General features: G+C 35.2%; 1 protein-coding gene across 1 annotated transcript in view; it reads right to left on the reverse strand.

Annotated features, from left to right (window-relative positions):
• LOC136031082 (SWI/SNF complex subunit SMARCC2-like) overlaps positions 1-14,239 on the reverse strand; it is a gene marked incomplete in the record, with an annotated part of 66,096 nt that overhangs the window by 6,179 nt on the left and 45,678 nt on the right. Inside the window, 2 exon segments of the mRNA XM_065710352.1 lie at positions 4,709-4,804; positions 6,257-6,414. Of these exon segments, the coding sequence (XP_065566424.1) occupies positions 4,709-4,804; positions 6,257-6,414 (254 nt within the window).

Raw genomic sequence — 14,239 nt, forward strand, 5'->3', positions numbered from 1 at the left:
CAATTTCAACGATTGCAGCCAATATAATTTTTTTTTAGAATATTCTGATCGACCAGTTCCATCTTATATAAAAAATTTGAACTTCAAATTTCTGAGTTCAGCAGTTCCCTATTGAAAAATATATTCTATCATTTAGATGTTCCTGGGCCTTAATCGATTCCAGAAACTCTTCACTGATGAACTCATTATAATTCATTTTCTTTCTGTACAGCAAAGGATTTATAACGAAGCTATAATGAGTTGAAATTCAGCAGATTACTTTTAAAGAACGTATTTTGTCATTTAGATACTCCCGGACCCTCATAAGCTCTAAAAACTTTGCCCAATACTTGATTGATTTTTATTCTATTTGAAAATGTTGTTTTTTTTCGGCTCCTTCTTAATCTATCAGTTTTTCAACCACGTAGCTAAGGATTGATAATGGAAGAGTGTGAGTACTTCCAACTTTGCGATACGAACAAAAACTGATTACCATATAGAGTGAATTGTCTGATCCATATGCCAGTTTCAAATAAAAGAAATAACGCCAAAATTCTTCCTATACTGTATTTTTGTCATACATAGAGGCAGAATAAGTTGTAGAAAAATTTCCGTTTTTAGTTTGGTTGGAAGCAATCTTCAGAATTGTCAGGTTCATAGGTTGTCTTCAGGTTATCAGAATTGTCAATGCCATAGACTTAACGAACTTCAAATAAACCAAACTTAAGCTATGACTCAATCCACTTTGAGATACTAGCCAAATCTTGATTGTGAATCCGTTTAAGATTATTTGTTTCGAAAATTAGCACTAACTGAATCACTAACTGTAATACGAATTCCCGTTGCGAACAAGCCTTTACCATTAGTGCACGTAAGGTTATAGCAGCGATCATCAAAACGAAGCTTCTAAGCCTTTTGGCTACTAATTTCAATAAAATCTTGCAAGAAATCAAGAAAATGAATAAATGTTAACAATAGTAATTGGCTCGATGAAGTTTAAATACATTTCTAGTACAACTCGTGTACATTGATTAGAAAGCCTAACCAATTTTTTTTTAGTAACTACCTTTTGGTGTAACGACAAATTACATTTTTCAGGGTGGATTTTTTGGCGTTTAATCCGTAATACTAAAATTTCCTTTTACAAAACTGAAAAATCAAGAATAAATTCAATTTAAATTGTGTAATCCAGCAAAACATTTAGCCAAAAAAAGAAAACTTGCTGATGCAATTAAAAATGTATTTCTCTCCTCTTGAAGCAAGAACATTGATAATACTAAGACAAAATGTGTCTGTGTCCATTTTATACTGAGAAGCTGATTGCAGCAGCTCTAGGCTTGACAAAGAGTCAGAATAAACTATAATAATTTGTAAATTGGAAATCAAGGGTTGATTATTCATAGGGTGCTCTAATATCATGATTATGGCTCTACAGACATTATAGACACATTAACACACATTCTTTCATCCATTATAACATTAAGGTTTGGAAGAAAAGCTCCACTTGCCACCTTCTCATTCATTTTTGGAATCATCAAAACAAATTGGGAAATTGGTTTTATATGTAACCGTATTAAATACAGTAATTTTTTTCTGGATGAAAGTAATGGGGGAAAGTTCTTTAGTCTACTTTGAGAAATTAATGTTTATTATGGGGATTAGGCGGAAAGTAGGTGCAATAGACTTTGCTGACAGTGGGAGTTTCTTCTGGGTATTGGCAAATTCATTCGCAATGCCTCTATACATGGAAGGGTTTCTTAGCCAGCTATGAAGGGTATGTGAGCTATTAGCTTCAAGTTTTGTCAGATAATGTACTAAAAGAAACCTTCGTCTTTCATATATTGTTGATAATCCACTCTCAGTAAGCATAAACTTAATGTTTGTTCGTTTCCTAAGATCAAATGTGAGCCAGATTATATCATTTTGCATTGTTTAAATTTTTTCCAACTGGGTCTGCAGAAGCACCATAAATAATAAGCACATAATTAATATGGGTCTTATATGTGATTTACAAAATCTGAGTTTAAAATTAAAAGTTTTCTCATTACAACTCCAGGGTGCGGGTAGAATTCTTTTTCTTATTCTGATTTTTCTATAGCATTTTTTTTATTGTATTTGTGATGTGAAGGTGGAAATTAAGTTTTATATATACAGCAAACGCTATATGGTATTGGTTATCTCGTTCTTCCTATGAAAAAACACTTGACTTTCCTCTCTTACCGATTTCACGGTCTCTGAGGCTTGGACCTAGGATTCTGCAATGAATTCTTAGCCAATCAGATTAATTTAGCATTAACATTACTTAGCCAGAATATTCCACAACATGGCTATACTCTTGACTAAAAGTGTGAGTTCAATCACAGACGATAGACATTACTGACAGAGCCTGACAGAGAATTGGACAGAGCCAATAAACATTACTGTTGATCTTTTTGTCAGGCTACCCTCTCCCCCAAAAAAAAACCACGACAAAAACAACAACAAACAAACCGTGAAGATGACTGGTTTTCCTTTCCGTGTTTACATTCATACAACCTGTCATAATCATTATATTTTGTGATACGCACAAATCTGATTTCAAATGTGATATTGTTATAGTTTAAACCCCTCCAGTGCTGGCCATGGTTTTGTTTGAATTACGCAGGTTGCGGGAGCAGTGGTGTTCCTTCTTTTCATGTTTAAATTCAAACTTTCACAAGGGTTTTCAAGTTCAAGTTCTTTTAATTTTCACTACTTCACAAAGTAGTGCCACAACTATAATACAAGATACAAACGGAAAAGAAAAATATTTACAAAGGGGATCTATAAAGTAAGTTATACTCGAAAACTGAAACCCTTAGGAAAATAATACAAATAGAATAAAAGTAATAAAGAAAGAAAAAAATATCAAAAATACTCAAGATAAAAAGAAAATGAGACACCTTGTTCAAATCCCAACTCGTATTCCGAATCCAATATTAACCATAATGCAGAAAAACCTCAGAAACGGTGTCCATGACTTCACTCTAATTATTAATTATCAAATAAATATAATTTTATTTGTTTTTAGGAAGCAAAATAGAAGAGCGCGAATCCACATATGAATTTCGTAAATGTTAAAAAACCTTATTATTGAGTTTTTTGGGGATAACCCAGATCGTTCAATATGAATTCAATAGCAAGGCAAAATTGCCAAATGTCTTCCTAAACTACATCTATTCAATTTGTTGAAGTCAGGAAAATACACAATGGACTGGAAAAACAAGATTAACTGGCAATATTTTAAGAATATGAAAAAAGACGCTTAGTCTTTAAACAACAGAATTAGAAAGCAATGCGTTTCACCCTTAAAGAGACATGCACAGTGACGTCGTTCTGCCGCTTTTTCCGTTGACTATCTTACAGTCAGTATTTACCAACGAAAAGAATAGAAAATTAGAGCCACTGCCTTGAAAAATCACAGGTTTAACAGATCATTCACACGGTAATTTACTAGTGCGTAGGATTGTAAAATACAACAACATTTATTTCGTGATTAAATGTAAGAAAAACAAGTTTTTTCAACTGAAAGTAAGGAGCAACATTAAACCTTAAAACGAATAGAAATTATGATGCATTTGATGGGGTAGCCCCCTTTTTGTTACCTCACTCTTTACCCCAACAGAAAATCCATCCCCTTCCAAAAAAAATCTTTGTACTTCCCAATAGCCAATACTATATATAAGCAATGGGCAAAGTTCATAACTTGCAGCCTTTCCCCGGGGGCTGTAGGGGGTCAAGTCATGCTCAAAGACATAGTTATTAGATCTTTCGACCATGCTGAAGAAAATAGCTATCTCAAGATGCTAATCAACTCTGGGAAAAAAACAAAACAAAAACAAATAAACAAATAAACACGTATCCGTGATCTTGCTCCTGGCAAAAAATTCAAAATTCCACATTTTTGTATACAGGGTCATGAAACCTGTATAGTAGGGTTCTCTGTTATTCTGAATCTGATGGTGTGATTTTCATTATGATCACTTTATTTCTTAGGGATGCTTCCCCTTTTTCAAATGTTAGGAACAATTTTTCAGGCTCGTAACTTTTGATGGGTAACATTAAACTTCATGAATTTTTTATATCTTGAATAGGCATCAAGATTCGATTCTCTTGATATATCTATTATAATCAAGACTCTGTTTCTTACAGTTTAGGTTATTATTGAGCCGCATTGCTCCTTACTTACAGTTCGTTACTACAAACTGTTTAATTTTCATCATAGACTACAACACTATTTTGAAATAACTGATAACGATAGTTTGAGATACGGTTTAGTCAGTGCATCTGAAAGCGCCATCAAAACAGTGCTATAAGTTTGTTCCAAGAGGAGACTGTTCTTAATATTTAGAATTTAAAAGTAAAATATGCTCTTCTGTATATTTCTGATAGGGAATAATTTTACAAACTGAAAATATCTTCTAGATTACTAAATGCTTATACTAGTTTTGATTCTGCGAAGCACATACGTTATTCAAAAGCGTACAGAAATAAGTCAAAAGAGATTTACGTAAATGGCTGTATTTTTTAAAAACAGAATTCCATCAAATTTTTGAATAAAAATCGTTTTTTTTCACAACTATTGCATTTTTCTATTCGTAGCTCATTGAAAATAAAGCAAAAAAACATTTAGGTTTTTTTTTTCTAAACATTCTAAAACATTAGAATTTTACGTCAAAAAGCGAAGGTAAGACAAGTACACAAAACCTACTTGTGCCAGAGCAGCATTAGGGTCAGTGTCACCTTTGGCCAGTAAGGCTTCAACATTTTTCATGTGTGCTTCCATCAGTATTGACGGCACCTCATCCTAAAAATAAATACGAAATTTTGTCTATTTGCTCTAAAAAAAGAAGGAAGAAATAGAAAGAAATTTAAAATCACGAGCTCCATAGTTTTTTTCGCTCTTACATACAAACTGAAACAAGGTTTAGACTTTTTTTTTTCAACTAAAATAATATATATATATATATATATATATATATATATATATATATATATATATATATATATATATATATTGATAATTGATAACTAGCTAAATAAATCATAAGTGATAACTATTGATAGCTAGATAAAAATTTTATTTCTCAAAAACAATCTGAAACAAAGTTAAACATTTCTTTTATTTAAACTTAAATTAGCTATCAGTTTGAACATCGAAAAAATATACTTAATGAAATATACACTGATAACTACTTCAAAGATCACACTTAACCAAAAGAAATATGGCATGACGGAAGTATGATATATAAACTCGTTTATCAAACAAATAAACATTTATCAGATATTTCATATAGTAAATAAGTTCTTAACAAAAAAACCTACATTTCTAATTTTTCTATGAGCCACCCAAAAGGAGATTAACTAAATCATAAGCTTGCTCCACACGGACTACAAGACAACCTGGAGTTTTTCTAAAAAAAAAGGGCTGAACAGTTGCACGTACGAGAGTGACAAATTTACCCTTTTTTTTTCAACCAACTAAGAACAAAAAAATAAATAGCCATGTAGACCAAAAGACAGAAAAGCACCAATTACAAAAAATATATAAATTCAAGACGTGGAACGATGGCTGTTTTTTTGCTGTTATCAGAAAGCTTTCTGCTTAGCACAGTAACTTTATTAAAAATATCACTTATCTCGGATTTCAATATTATCTTCTGCGGTACCATGGAGGAAGAAAAAAAAGTCACAGTACCAGAAATTTTGAATACATAAAGAAGAAATGCCTTTGTTCGTAAGAGAGGATAAAACCCAGAAAGGTATGGGACTCAGAGATAGCAAAAGCTAAAAAAAAGTTGTTTAAAGCTTTGCGATTATATGTTTTGTTCCCTACATTTCTCGAGTAACCAGCGTGGATCTACATTCTGAAATCAGCCGAGAACGAAACGATTGGAAATTCTTATGAGAAACCAGCTGAGGACATAACGACCGTAAATTGTTGGTAATATTCATATCCAATCACTTAAATGACGTAACAGAGGATAAAGCAATTTAAACGCTTGAGGCAAGGAAATAACGCTAGAACTAAAGGCAAAATGTTCCAGTGAACATAAGCAAAATCCAAAGTGAACTCCCTCTTTGGTGTAGGTTTCTTTACGTTAATTATAAATCCTCTCCTCCATGTTTTTTTTTGTATTAAATTAAACAAAAATCAATCATTTTCTGCTGGTTTTTCCCACTGCTTCAATTATCTTTTTGGTTGTTATCCAAGATAGATAGTTTCAGATAATTACATAGATATTACAGTTAAACTTACCTTGATTTTAGCAAACTCTTCCATAGCAGCTTTGGCAGCAGCAGAAGCAACCCTTGGATCTACGACAGAGGCTAGGAAGGCGACAGTTGACATTATCGGATTTCCGCTTTGACTAAAAGGAATTGGCTGAAGACCAAGTGGACCACTGATCCCTCCACCTCGTAGAAAAAAGAATACATATTTATATACTATAAAATTAATGTGCGTAAACATGTCGCTTCATCCGTACGACGTGGGCATCGAAGTGGAAAAAAATGTCCACATTTTAAAATGGAAACTGCAAAATTATAGATTAGCTTTTCAATAGTTATATACCAAATTGGTATTCCAGAACTTAGGTACGGCCAAATTTTGCCCCAATCAAAATTATCGTTTTGTAGAACAAAGAAATGAAAATTGAGAATTTACTAGAGTATAGTTTGTTTTGCTACTTTAAAATGACACTAGATCTTTCGACTTTCGTTCGTGTGAACTCTTCCGATATTTTAAGACCACAAGTAAATTTACCGTGCGACGTGGGCATCGAAGTGGAATAAAATGTCCACATTTTAAAATGGAAACTGCAAAATTATAGATTAGCTTTTCAACAGTTATAAACCAAATTGGTATATAACTGTTGCTTTTTTTAACTGTGCTTTTTTAGCCTGGGGCTTGAGATCTCTGCTCAATATTTTGAGACATATTGAATTTGACAGTATAGTTTCCATCCAAGTCGTACCCCGTCTTTGGGGCACTTCTTCTCTCGTTCTCAAAGTATACAAATTTACTGCTATGAGCGCATGGACAACTAAAAATAACTGAACCGTTATTATACAAAATAAATTTTTTAGTTATTTATTCCCTAACATGTCTTTAGCCTAAAGAAAAAGAAACGAACCAGCATGTCTTTTATTTTTATAGAAGAGGTTTGACACCGGAATCGATCACTTACGGGTCATACCATGATTTGATCTTAATTATTTTTTGTCTGTTTTCTTCTCGTATTTTGTTGTGAACTTACACAACCGGAACAGTCACACTCTACGTTTTAACCAGTTATTAACTCTTTAAGGTGGACACAGGCAGTATTACCCTTCCGTCACTCTGTCACCATACCGCTGGAGCGTCCTGCGAGGAATAGAAGTTGAGAAAATCAGTCATATTTCTGTCTCTTGTGCGATCACAAAGAAGGTAGATAGACAATCGGATAAAAATCGATAAATCAATGTAAATTAAAGACGTTCCACAAGCTCCACAGACGACAGAAAACCCACTGATTCAGTTTACCGAGAATTAGGCAAAAGACTGTGTCAACCGACTTTGGGGCTTTAGACACCTCTTTTCTCTAAGAAAAGACCCAATGACTTTCCCATAATAGTGGGAGCAAGCCTATTTAATTCTTCATATTCGCTAGTGTTACTGTATAAGTAATCCATAATATCTAACCCTTTTGCATGGTTGCATACTATTTTAGGGAAAAATGTTCCATCACGCGGTAGAATAACTTCTGAAACTGGGTGATCATAAAAACAAGACTTCCATTGATTCTAAAACGTTTCCCTATCATAAAAATTGCTTGATGTCATTGCTGACGTAAATGAGCTAAAATTATTATTTGGAGCACAAAATGGAAGCAGACAGCACTATTTTGGCGTGATTTGCGGGATGTTACTTCAAAGACAAACTAGATCTTGAAATTTCCGTTCAAATAAGTTCTCTTTCAATATTCTGCGATCACTAATTTAGGTTTATAGCTCCGCTCTAGGATTCTCGAAACTACTGGATTTGATGCTGTAACTTTTTCATCAAGATTCGAGTGGTTCAAAACTACCGAAAACGGAAACTTTGGAGCCAAACCTTCGAGAATTTTCAAAGGGCATTATTTTTTATAGGTCTTAAGAGGAAGGGGGAATAGGCGAGAGGGATTTCTATCCCCCAATCATAGGCAGCGCAATTGCGCTGGCTAAGTAAAGAACGATGTTGGCACAATGTTTTTTTTAAGACAAAGGTACTTCGTACAGAAGGATTTGTCATAAATACTTCAAAGGGTTCATTCGATTAAAGATTGCAAGTTCTAGTACCCTTTTTAATAGTGGAAAATGATTGGAGGTCAATCAGCCTCCCCCCCCGCTGATCATTTCACCAAATACATTCAGACCAAATCTTTAGATAGCCATTTTGTTTAGCGTAGTTGATAAACCCAGTAATTAAGTCTATGAAGATTACACCCTCCCACAAACACAGCCTTAGGGCAAGGTTTGTAACTATACCCTGGGGCATACAAGATTTTATAGAAAGGAGGGTCCTATAAACTTCGGCGGGGGTTCAAGAGTCAAAGTGATCAGAGGGCAGTTACTCCCACCAGGTCGCACTGTCCCGAAATATATCCAAAGAAATTTTGAGATATCCATTTTATTCAAAATAGTCCAAAGATCATATAACAAAACTTTTGGGGTAGAAACAAACCCCCAGAGCCTGGGGGCGAAGGCTTTAAGTTATGCTCCGGAACATTTAAGGTTTCTATGGAAGGAATGACTGTAAAAACCTAACAATAGGCTCATTTGGTTGAAAATTGAAAGTTCTAATTCCCTTTTAACAGTCAGAAGGAAAGGATGACGACTAGTCTACAATCCCCCCGACTAACCCTCTTTTCATCAAATGCATCTGAATGAGATTGTGAGATAGCCATTATGTTAAAAATCGTCCGAAGAACATGTAACAATGCCTACAGGGTTGACGCAACCCTGTATAGCCCTAAGGCAAGGGTTGCAAGTAATGCCCTGGGGGTATCTAAGGCTTTTGTGAAATAGATGGTCGCTTAAAGTTCGGATGGGACTCATTCAATTTAAAATTAGAAGTTACAATGCCCTCTTTAAGAGTTAAAAGTAATTGGAGAGCAACAAGCCCCCCCCCCCCCAGCCCATCATTTCCCCATATAAATCCAATCAAAATGTTTAGATAGCTATTTTGTTCAGCATAATTGAAGGGTCCAGGAATTATGCCTTTGAGGATGACAATACCCTGGGGGTAAATAGGGTTTCTATAGAAATGGTGATCGTATATACAACCACATGGGGCTCATTGGACTAAGAGTCAAAGTGATAAGAGAACAGCTATCCCCCTCCCCACACATACACAAGTGGTGTTTTCCCGAAACACATCCAAAAGAAATTTTGAGACAGCCATTTTGCTCAAAATAGTCTAAAATCATATTACAAAGCTTTTGGGATAGATAAACAGATACTACGAACAGATACTACTGTTTCTACGCCTACAACTACTACTACTATTATTATTACAGCTACTACTACTACTACTACTACTACTACTACTACCATTACCACTGGTGCTACTACGACTGCTACTAAGGCTAAGGGTATTAAGGTGAAAATTTTGGGCTATATTGAAACTGTATTGAACTAAAAAAACGCACTATACCCTTTAGGTTGTCAAGAGGAAGTATCAGCAATGCTTCAGAAACGGTTGATGGTATTTAGTTAAAGCTTTCATCGTGTGTTGAAGAGGATGTTGAAAAAGAAAAAGGTGCTATGTGCATACTGGTAATAATGCTACTTCTGCTACTGCAACTCCACAAGCCAAGGGTATTAAGGTGAAGCTTTCAAGGAATATTTAGGTGGATGCTGAACTATATCGTAACTAGCTATGATCATGAACAATGTCAAAAGGGTGACAAAGCAAAATCACATTAACATTATTGAGTTAGACCTTACAGGGTAAATTTTGGCGGACTTGACCTAGCCAGATGACACCAAGGGCATTAATTTGACTTTAAGAGAACGTTCATGGGGAGTTTCAACTAAACGAAAAAAAACTATATGTATGCAGGTATTAAAAAACCATACAAGTACTATCATCGGCAGCGCTGTTCTATTATAGCTAGAAATATCATTCATATTTTTGAAGGAGCTAATTTGAATGAAAATTAAAAATCCCAGTGCCCTTTCTGACAGTCAAAGATGGCTGAAGAGAAATCAGCCCTCCTATTTCACCAATAATTTTTCAAACAATTCCAATCAAAATTTTAAGACAGCCATTTGGTTCAGCATAGCTGAACGGTCTAGTAACTATATCTCTAGGGTTATTGGGAAGATTAACCCCCCCACAGTTATGCAATTTGCACATTATGCTTAAAAACTAAATTTTGTTTTAAAATTAATTCAAAATACACTGTATGCATGATGGTTGCCAATAAGACATTTCGGCAATATCCCAAGAACGACCAAGGGAATTAAGTTCAAACGTTCGGAGTTACTTCTACTCTTAAAATTTACCTAACTCAAAATAGTGTAAGTGTATTTTGCCCCATCTGTATGGGGTATTATTCCAATTTAAATAAGAAATTCGAGTCGTCTGACATCCTTCAAGGCTGCAGTTAAGAGATTTTTCCCTGCAAAAGAATAGTATGTTTGTATGTATATGAATGTAGTTTATATTTTTGTATGCAGTACTATGCAGAGTAGAGAAGACTGCCACCTGCTGCCAACAAACCCTTTGGGGCTTCCTTACCAGGTGCTGCAAAGGGTTTTGTATACATTTTAAAATAAAATTTATCTTATCTATACATGCTGTCAAAGAGCATAGATGAATTTTTTTAGGAATGGCATTAAGTTTTATTTTGCAGGTCAAAACTAAATTAAACACTACTATTTGTGTCAAGCTTTTCAAAAGGGTGTACGTTGCTAAAAATTGTTGTAAAAAGTTTCTCCAGCATACAAATGGCGGGCCAAACGATAAATTCTTGAAGGAATACTGGAAAAGTTTTAAACTATTATTCTCTTTTTCCCTGAAAAAGACTACAAGAAATTAATAAGAAAAAATCCACTGAATAAGTTTTTCAAAGAAAAATAAAGAACTCTATTACACCAAAAATGAGAAAAATAGAATCAAATAATCTACCAAGCGTAAAACCACCACAAATCAGCATCAATAAATAAATGAAGCCGAAAGCTCAAAACTAATAGAAATTAACATAAGTAGGACTCACAACCCCTATGCCTTCTCAAGGCCAGAATATAATTTGCCCTTTACTGAAAAAAACTACTGCTACTACTACAAACAACTCCCCGCGGCACCAAGCCACCTGAGGCCAACGCAACTACGTACGATCCTCGTACGTACGACCCTAATCTATTCAAACCCTCCTTTTTACATCCTCCCAGGAAGTTCCCATTTCCTTTAAATTTTTCTTTATGACGTTCTCCCGCTCCAGACGAGGACGAACTGCTTTCCGTTTAGCCCTAGACGGTTGGCCGAAAAGGACAATTTTCGGCAATCTGTCATCCTTCATCCACACAACGTGCCCTAGCTATCTCATCCTATCTTCCATTATAGCCCTAGAAAGCCGGATTGAATCACATTTTTCCGGAGCAATCCTTAGGCAATTTCTCTGGAAAACATCTAGCAAATCTTCATCCGCTTTTCAGAGCACCCGTGCTTCAGAGCCATATTTGACCACTGTCATCACAGCAGCTTCTAATATTCTAATGGTTTGCAGATCTATTTTATTATTCTTCCAAACACCCTGATCCTTGGCTATTCTACTTTAAACATCTTCACTTTTCCCACCGTTTTAACTAATAATACTACCAAGGCAAGTGAAGCTGCTCACCTGGTCAATCTTTTCGTTACCCATCGTCACCTTTACTTATTCCTAGCCTTAGTGACTTAGTCTTGTTAAAATTAATTTTCAAACCTATTCTAGCACTCTGAACTCCTACCTCTGAATTTTCTGCCTTAACCGCAGGAGTTTTATTCTCGTACGTAGCACTAATTACTTTAATGTATTTTTCTGGTATACTATACAAGGATAAGACCTTTGCTAAAACTCTTCTATCAACAGAATCGAGCACTTGCTGATAATCTATAAAACTGAGGGCCAAATGTGTTTGACAAGTCAGGCACTTCTCAATTATTAACCTAAGAGTGGAAATTTGGCAGACACATCCTCTACCTTTCTGAACCGCACTGTTCCTCTCTTAATACTCTGTCTACAGCATTTCTCAGTCTAAAAAGCATAATATTACTAAGTAATTGCTACCTAAAGAGACCAAATTAATGCCTCGATTATTACCATACTCACTCTTATTGCCTTTCTTATACATTGGTTTAATAAAAGTTTTCCTAAAATCGTTAGGTATTTTTTTCTTTTTCAAAATCATATTCATAATCTTGAGTAACTTATTTCTAAACTCAGAGACACCATATTTAAGAATCTCATTTACCGCCTTTTCAGCATCCGGAGCCTTATTATCTTTCAATCCTTTTAGTACTGTCGCTAATTCTTCCTCATAAACTCTTTCCTTATCACTAATTGCGGCCCCGTTCCTGTCTTTAACTGGGACAAATCTGAATTGACTACTCCCTCAATTTATTAACATGTCAGTACAATATTTTATTATTGTACCGTCTAGCCGCACTTAGCTTTCTCCAATTTCTTTACATTCCTTTTCTTTTCATATGATCTATCACTCAGATAGTTCTTGCATAAGCCCCTTCACTTCTCTATTCAACATAAAGCTTTTTCACTAATATTCCTAGCTGCAGTTCTAACTTTCTTCCATAAGCCCCCATCAGCAACTTCACAAATTGTTTTTTTTTTTTAATCATTCCAACCATCTTCCACATTGTCAAATTTAGACTCTCAAGTTTAGTATTCAAATGTTCCTGGAAAGTTTCTCTCAATTTCTCATCCTGGAGTCTACCAGCATCATAACTTCCTGGGAGGTAGCTATCCTTCCGAAATTTCGGCTTTAAATTAACCCTAGACACAACTAGATGGTGATCTTTACTTTTAAGATCAATAACAACACTCCTATATACCCTAGTATCTTGTTTTGATTCTGCCAGTCTTCGGTTTACTTTAACATAACCACTAAGGTTTGATGTCTTACTATTTTTAACAAGGTTGTTTTACCAATTTGTCTTACCAAGGTTTGCTGAATACCATGTTAACTTATGGGCTATTTTATGACCAAACACTGTATTAATTATAACAATATTGTTATATCTAAAAAATCGCAAAAGTCTTTAGCTATTACTGTTTTCTTTTCCTACCCAAATTTACCTTGGCTAGAATACCCTCTACCCTATTTCTACCGACCTGGGCGTTAAAATCTCCTAGTAAAAACACCGTATTTCTACCCAGGACCCTGTCTATTTGCTCCTATAAACTGTGAGTAAAATACACCTGAGTCACTGATATCTCCATCAGTCGGTTCTGCAGGGGCATATACTACGATAACTGATGCCCTGAACCTTTTAGTCATAAAACGAACAATTAGTATTCTATTATCAATACCTTTTCAGCCTAAACAAAGCTTAGCAGCTGCCTTATTCATCATAAACCCTGCTTCATCTCTATGTATCCCATCCTTCCTGTCAGAGTAAACAAACTCTATATCACCTAATATCATGCTTTATACTCCTGGGATATGAGTTTCTGAAACTCCCTAATAAGTCCAGTTCGAATCGTTTGAATTCGTCAGTCAAAATGTCGATACAAAAGTTATATTACATATCTTCTCGAGTCTACACCGAAGCGCTTAAGCCGGCTTGGAACCAGACAGCAAGAAGTCCCTAGGGCCTCCAGTATGAATGGAGGCTCTGTGCAATCCTGAGCCTATCTTGGTCACAACATGGTTTTTATCACTTGACGATGCTCTTCTATCAACAAGAGTCGAAATTCTACACATACAGTCTCAAGTTTATTACCTCCGACTCATTATATATTCATGCCTACAAATATTGTGTTACTACGGGGAGGCAACCCAAAGTAGATAATATCAGATAAGAAGAGGTTTTTCAGCCCGAAAACGCCCGTCAAAACAGACCAAGCCCAGAAGAATTACCCATTAATCAGAGTCCTATGCGAATGCTGTGTCGTTTACTAGGCTATAATTTCTTTGAGGGGCGCCACTCTTCAAGAGGGGAGAGAGTTAACCGCAAGGTCCCCAGTCTATCAGGTACCCCGTAAGGGTCAAGGCA

This window comes from Artemia franciscana, chromosome 9 (assembly GCF_032884065.1).
Source record: "Artemia franciscana chromosome 9, ASM3288406v1, whole genome shotgun sequence".
NCBI lineage: Eukaryota > Metazoa > Arthropoda > Branchiopoda > Anostraca > Artemiidae > Artemia > Artemia franciscana.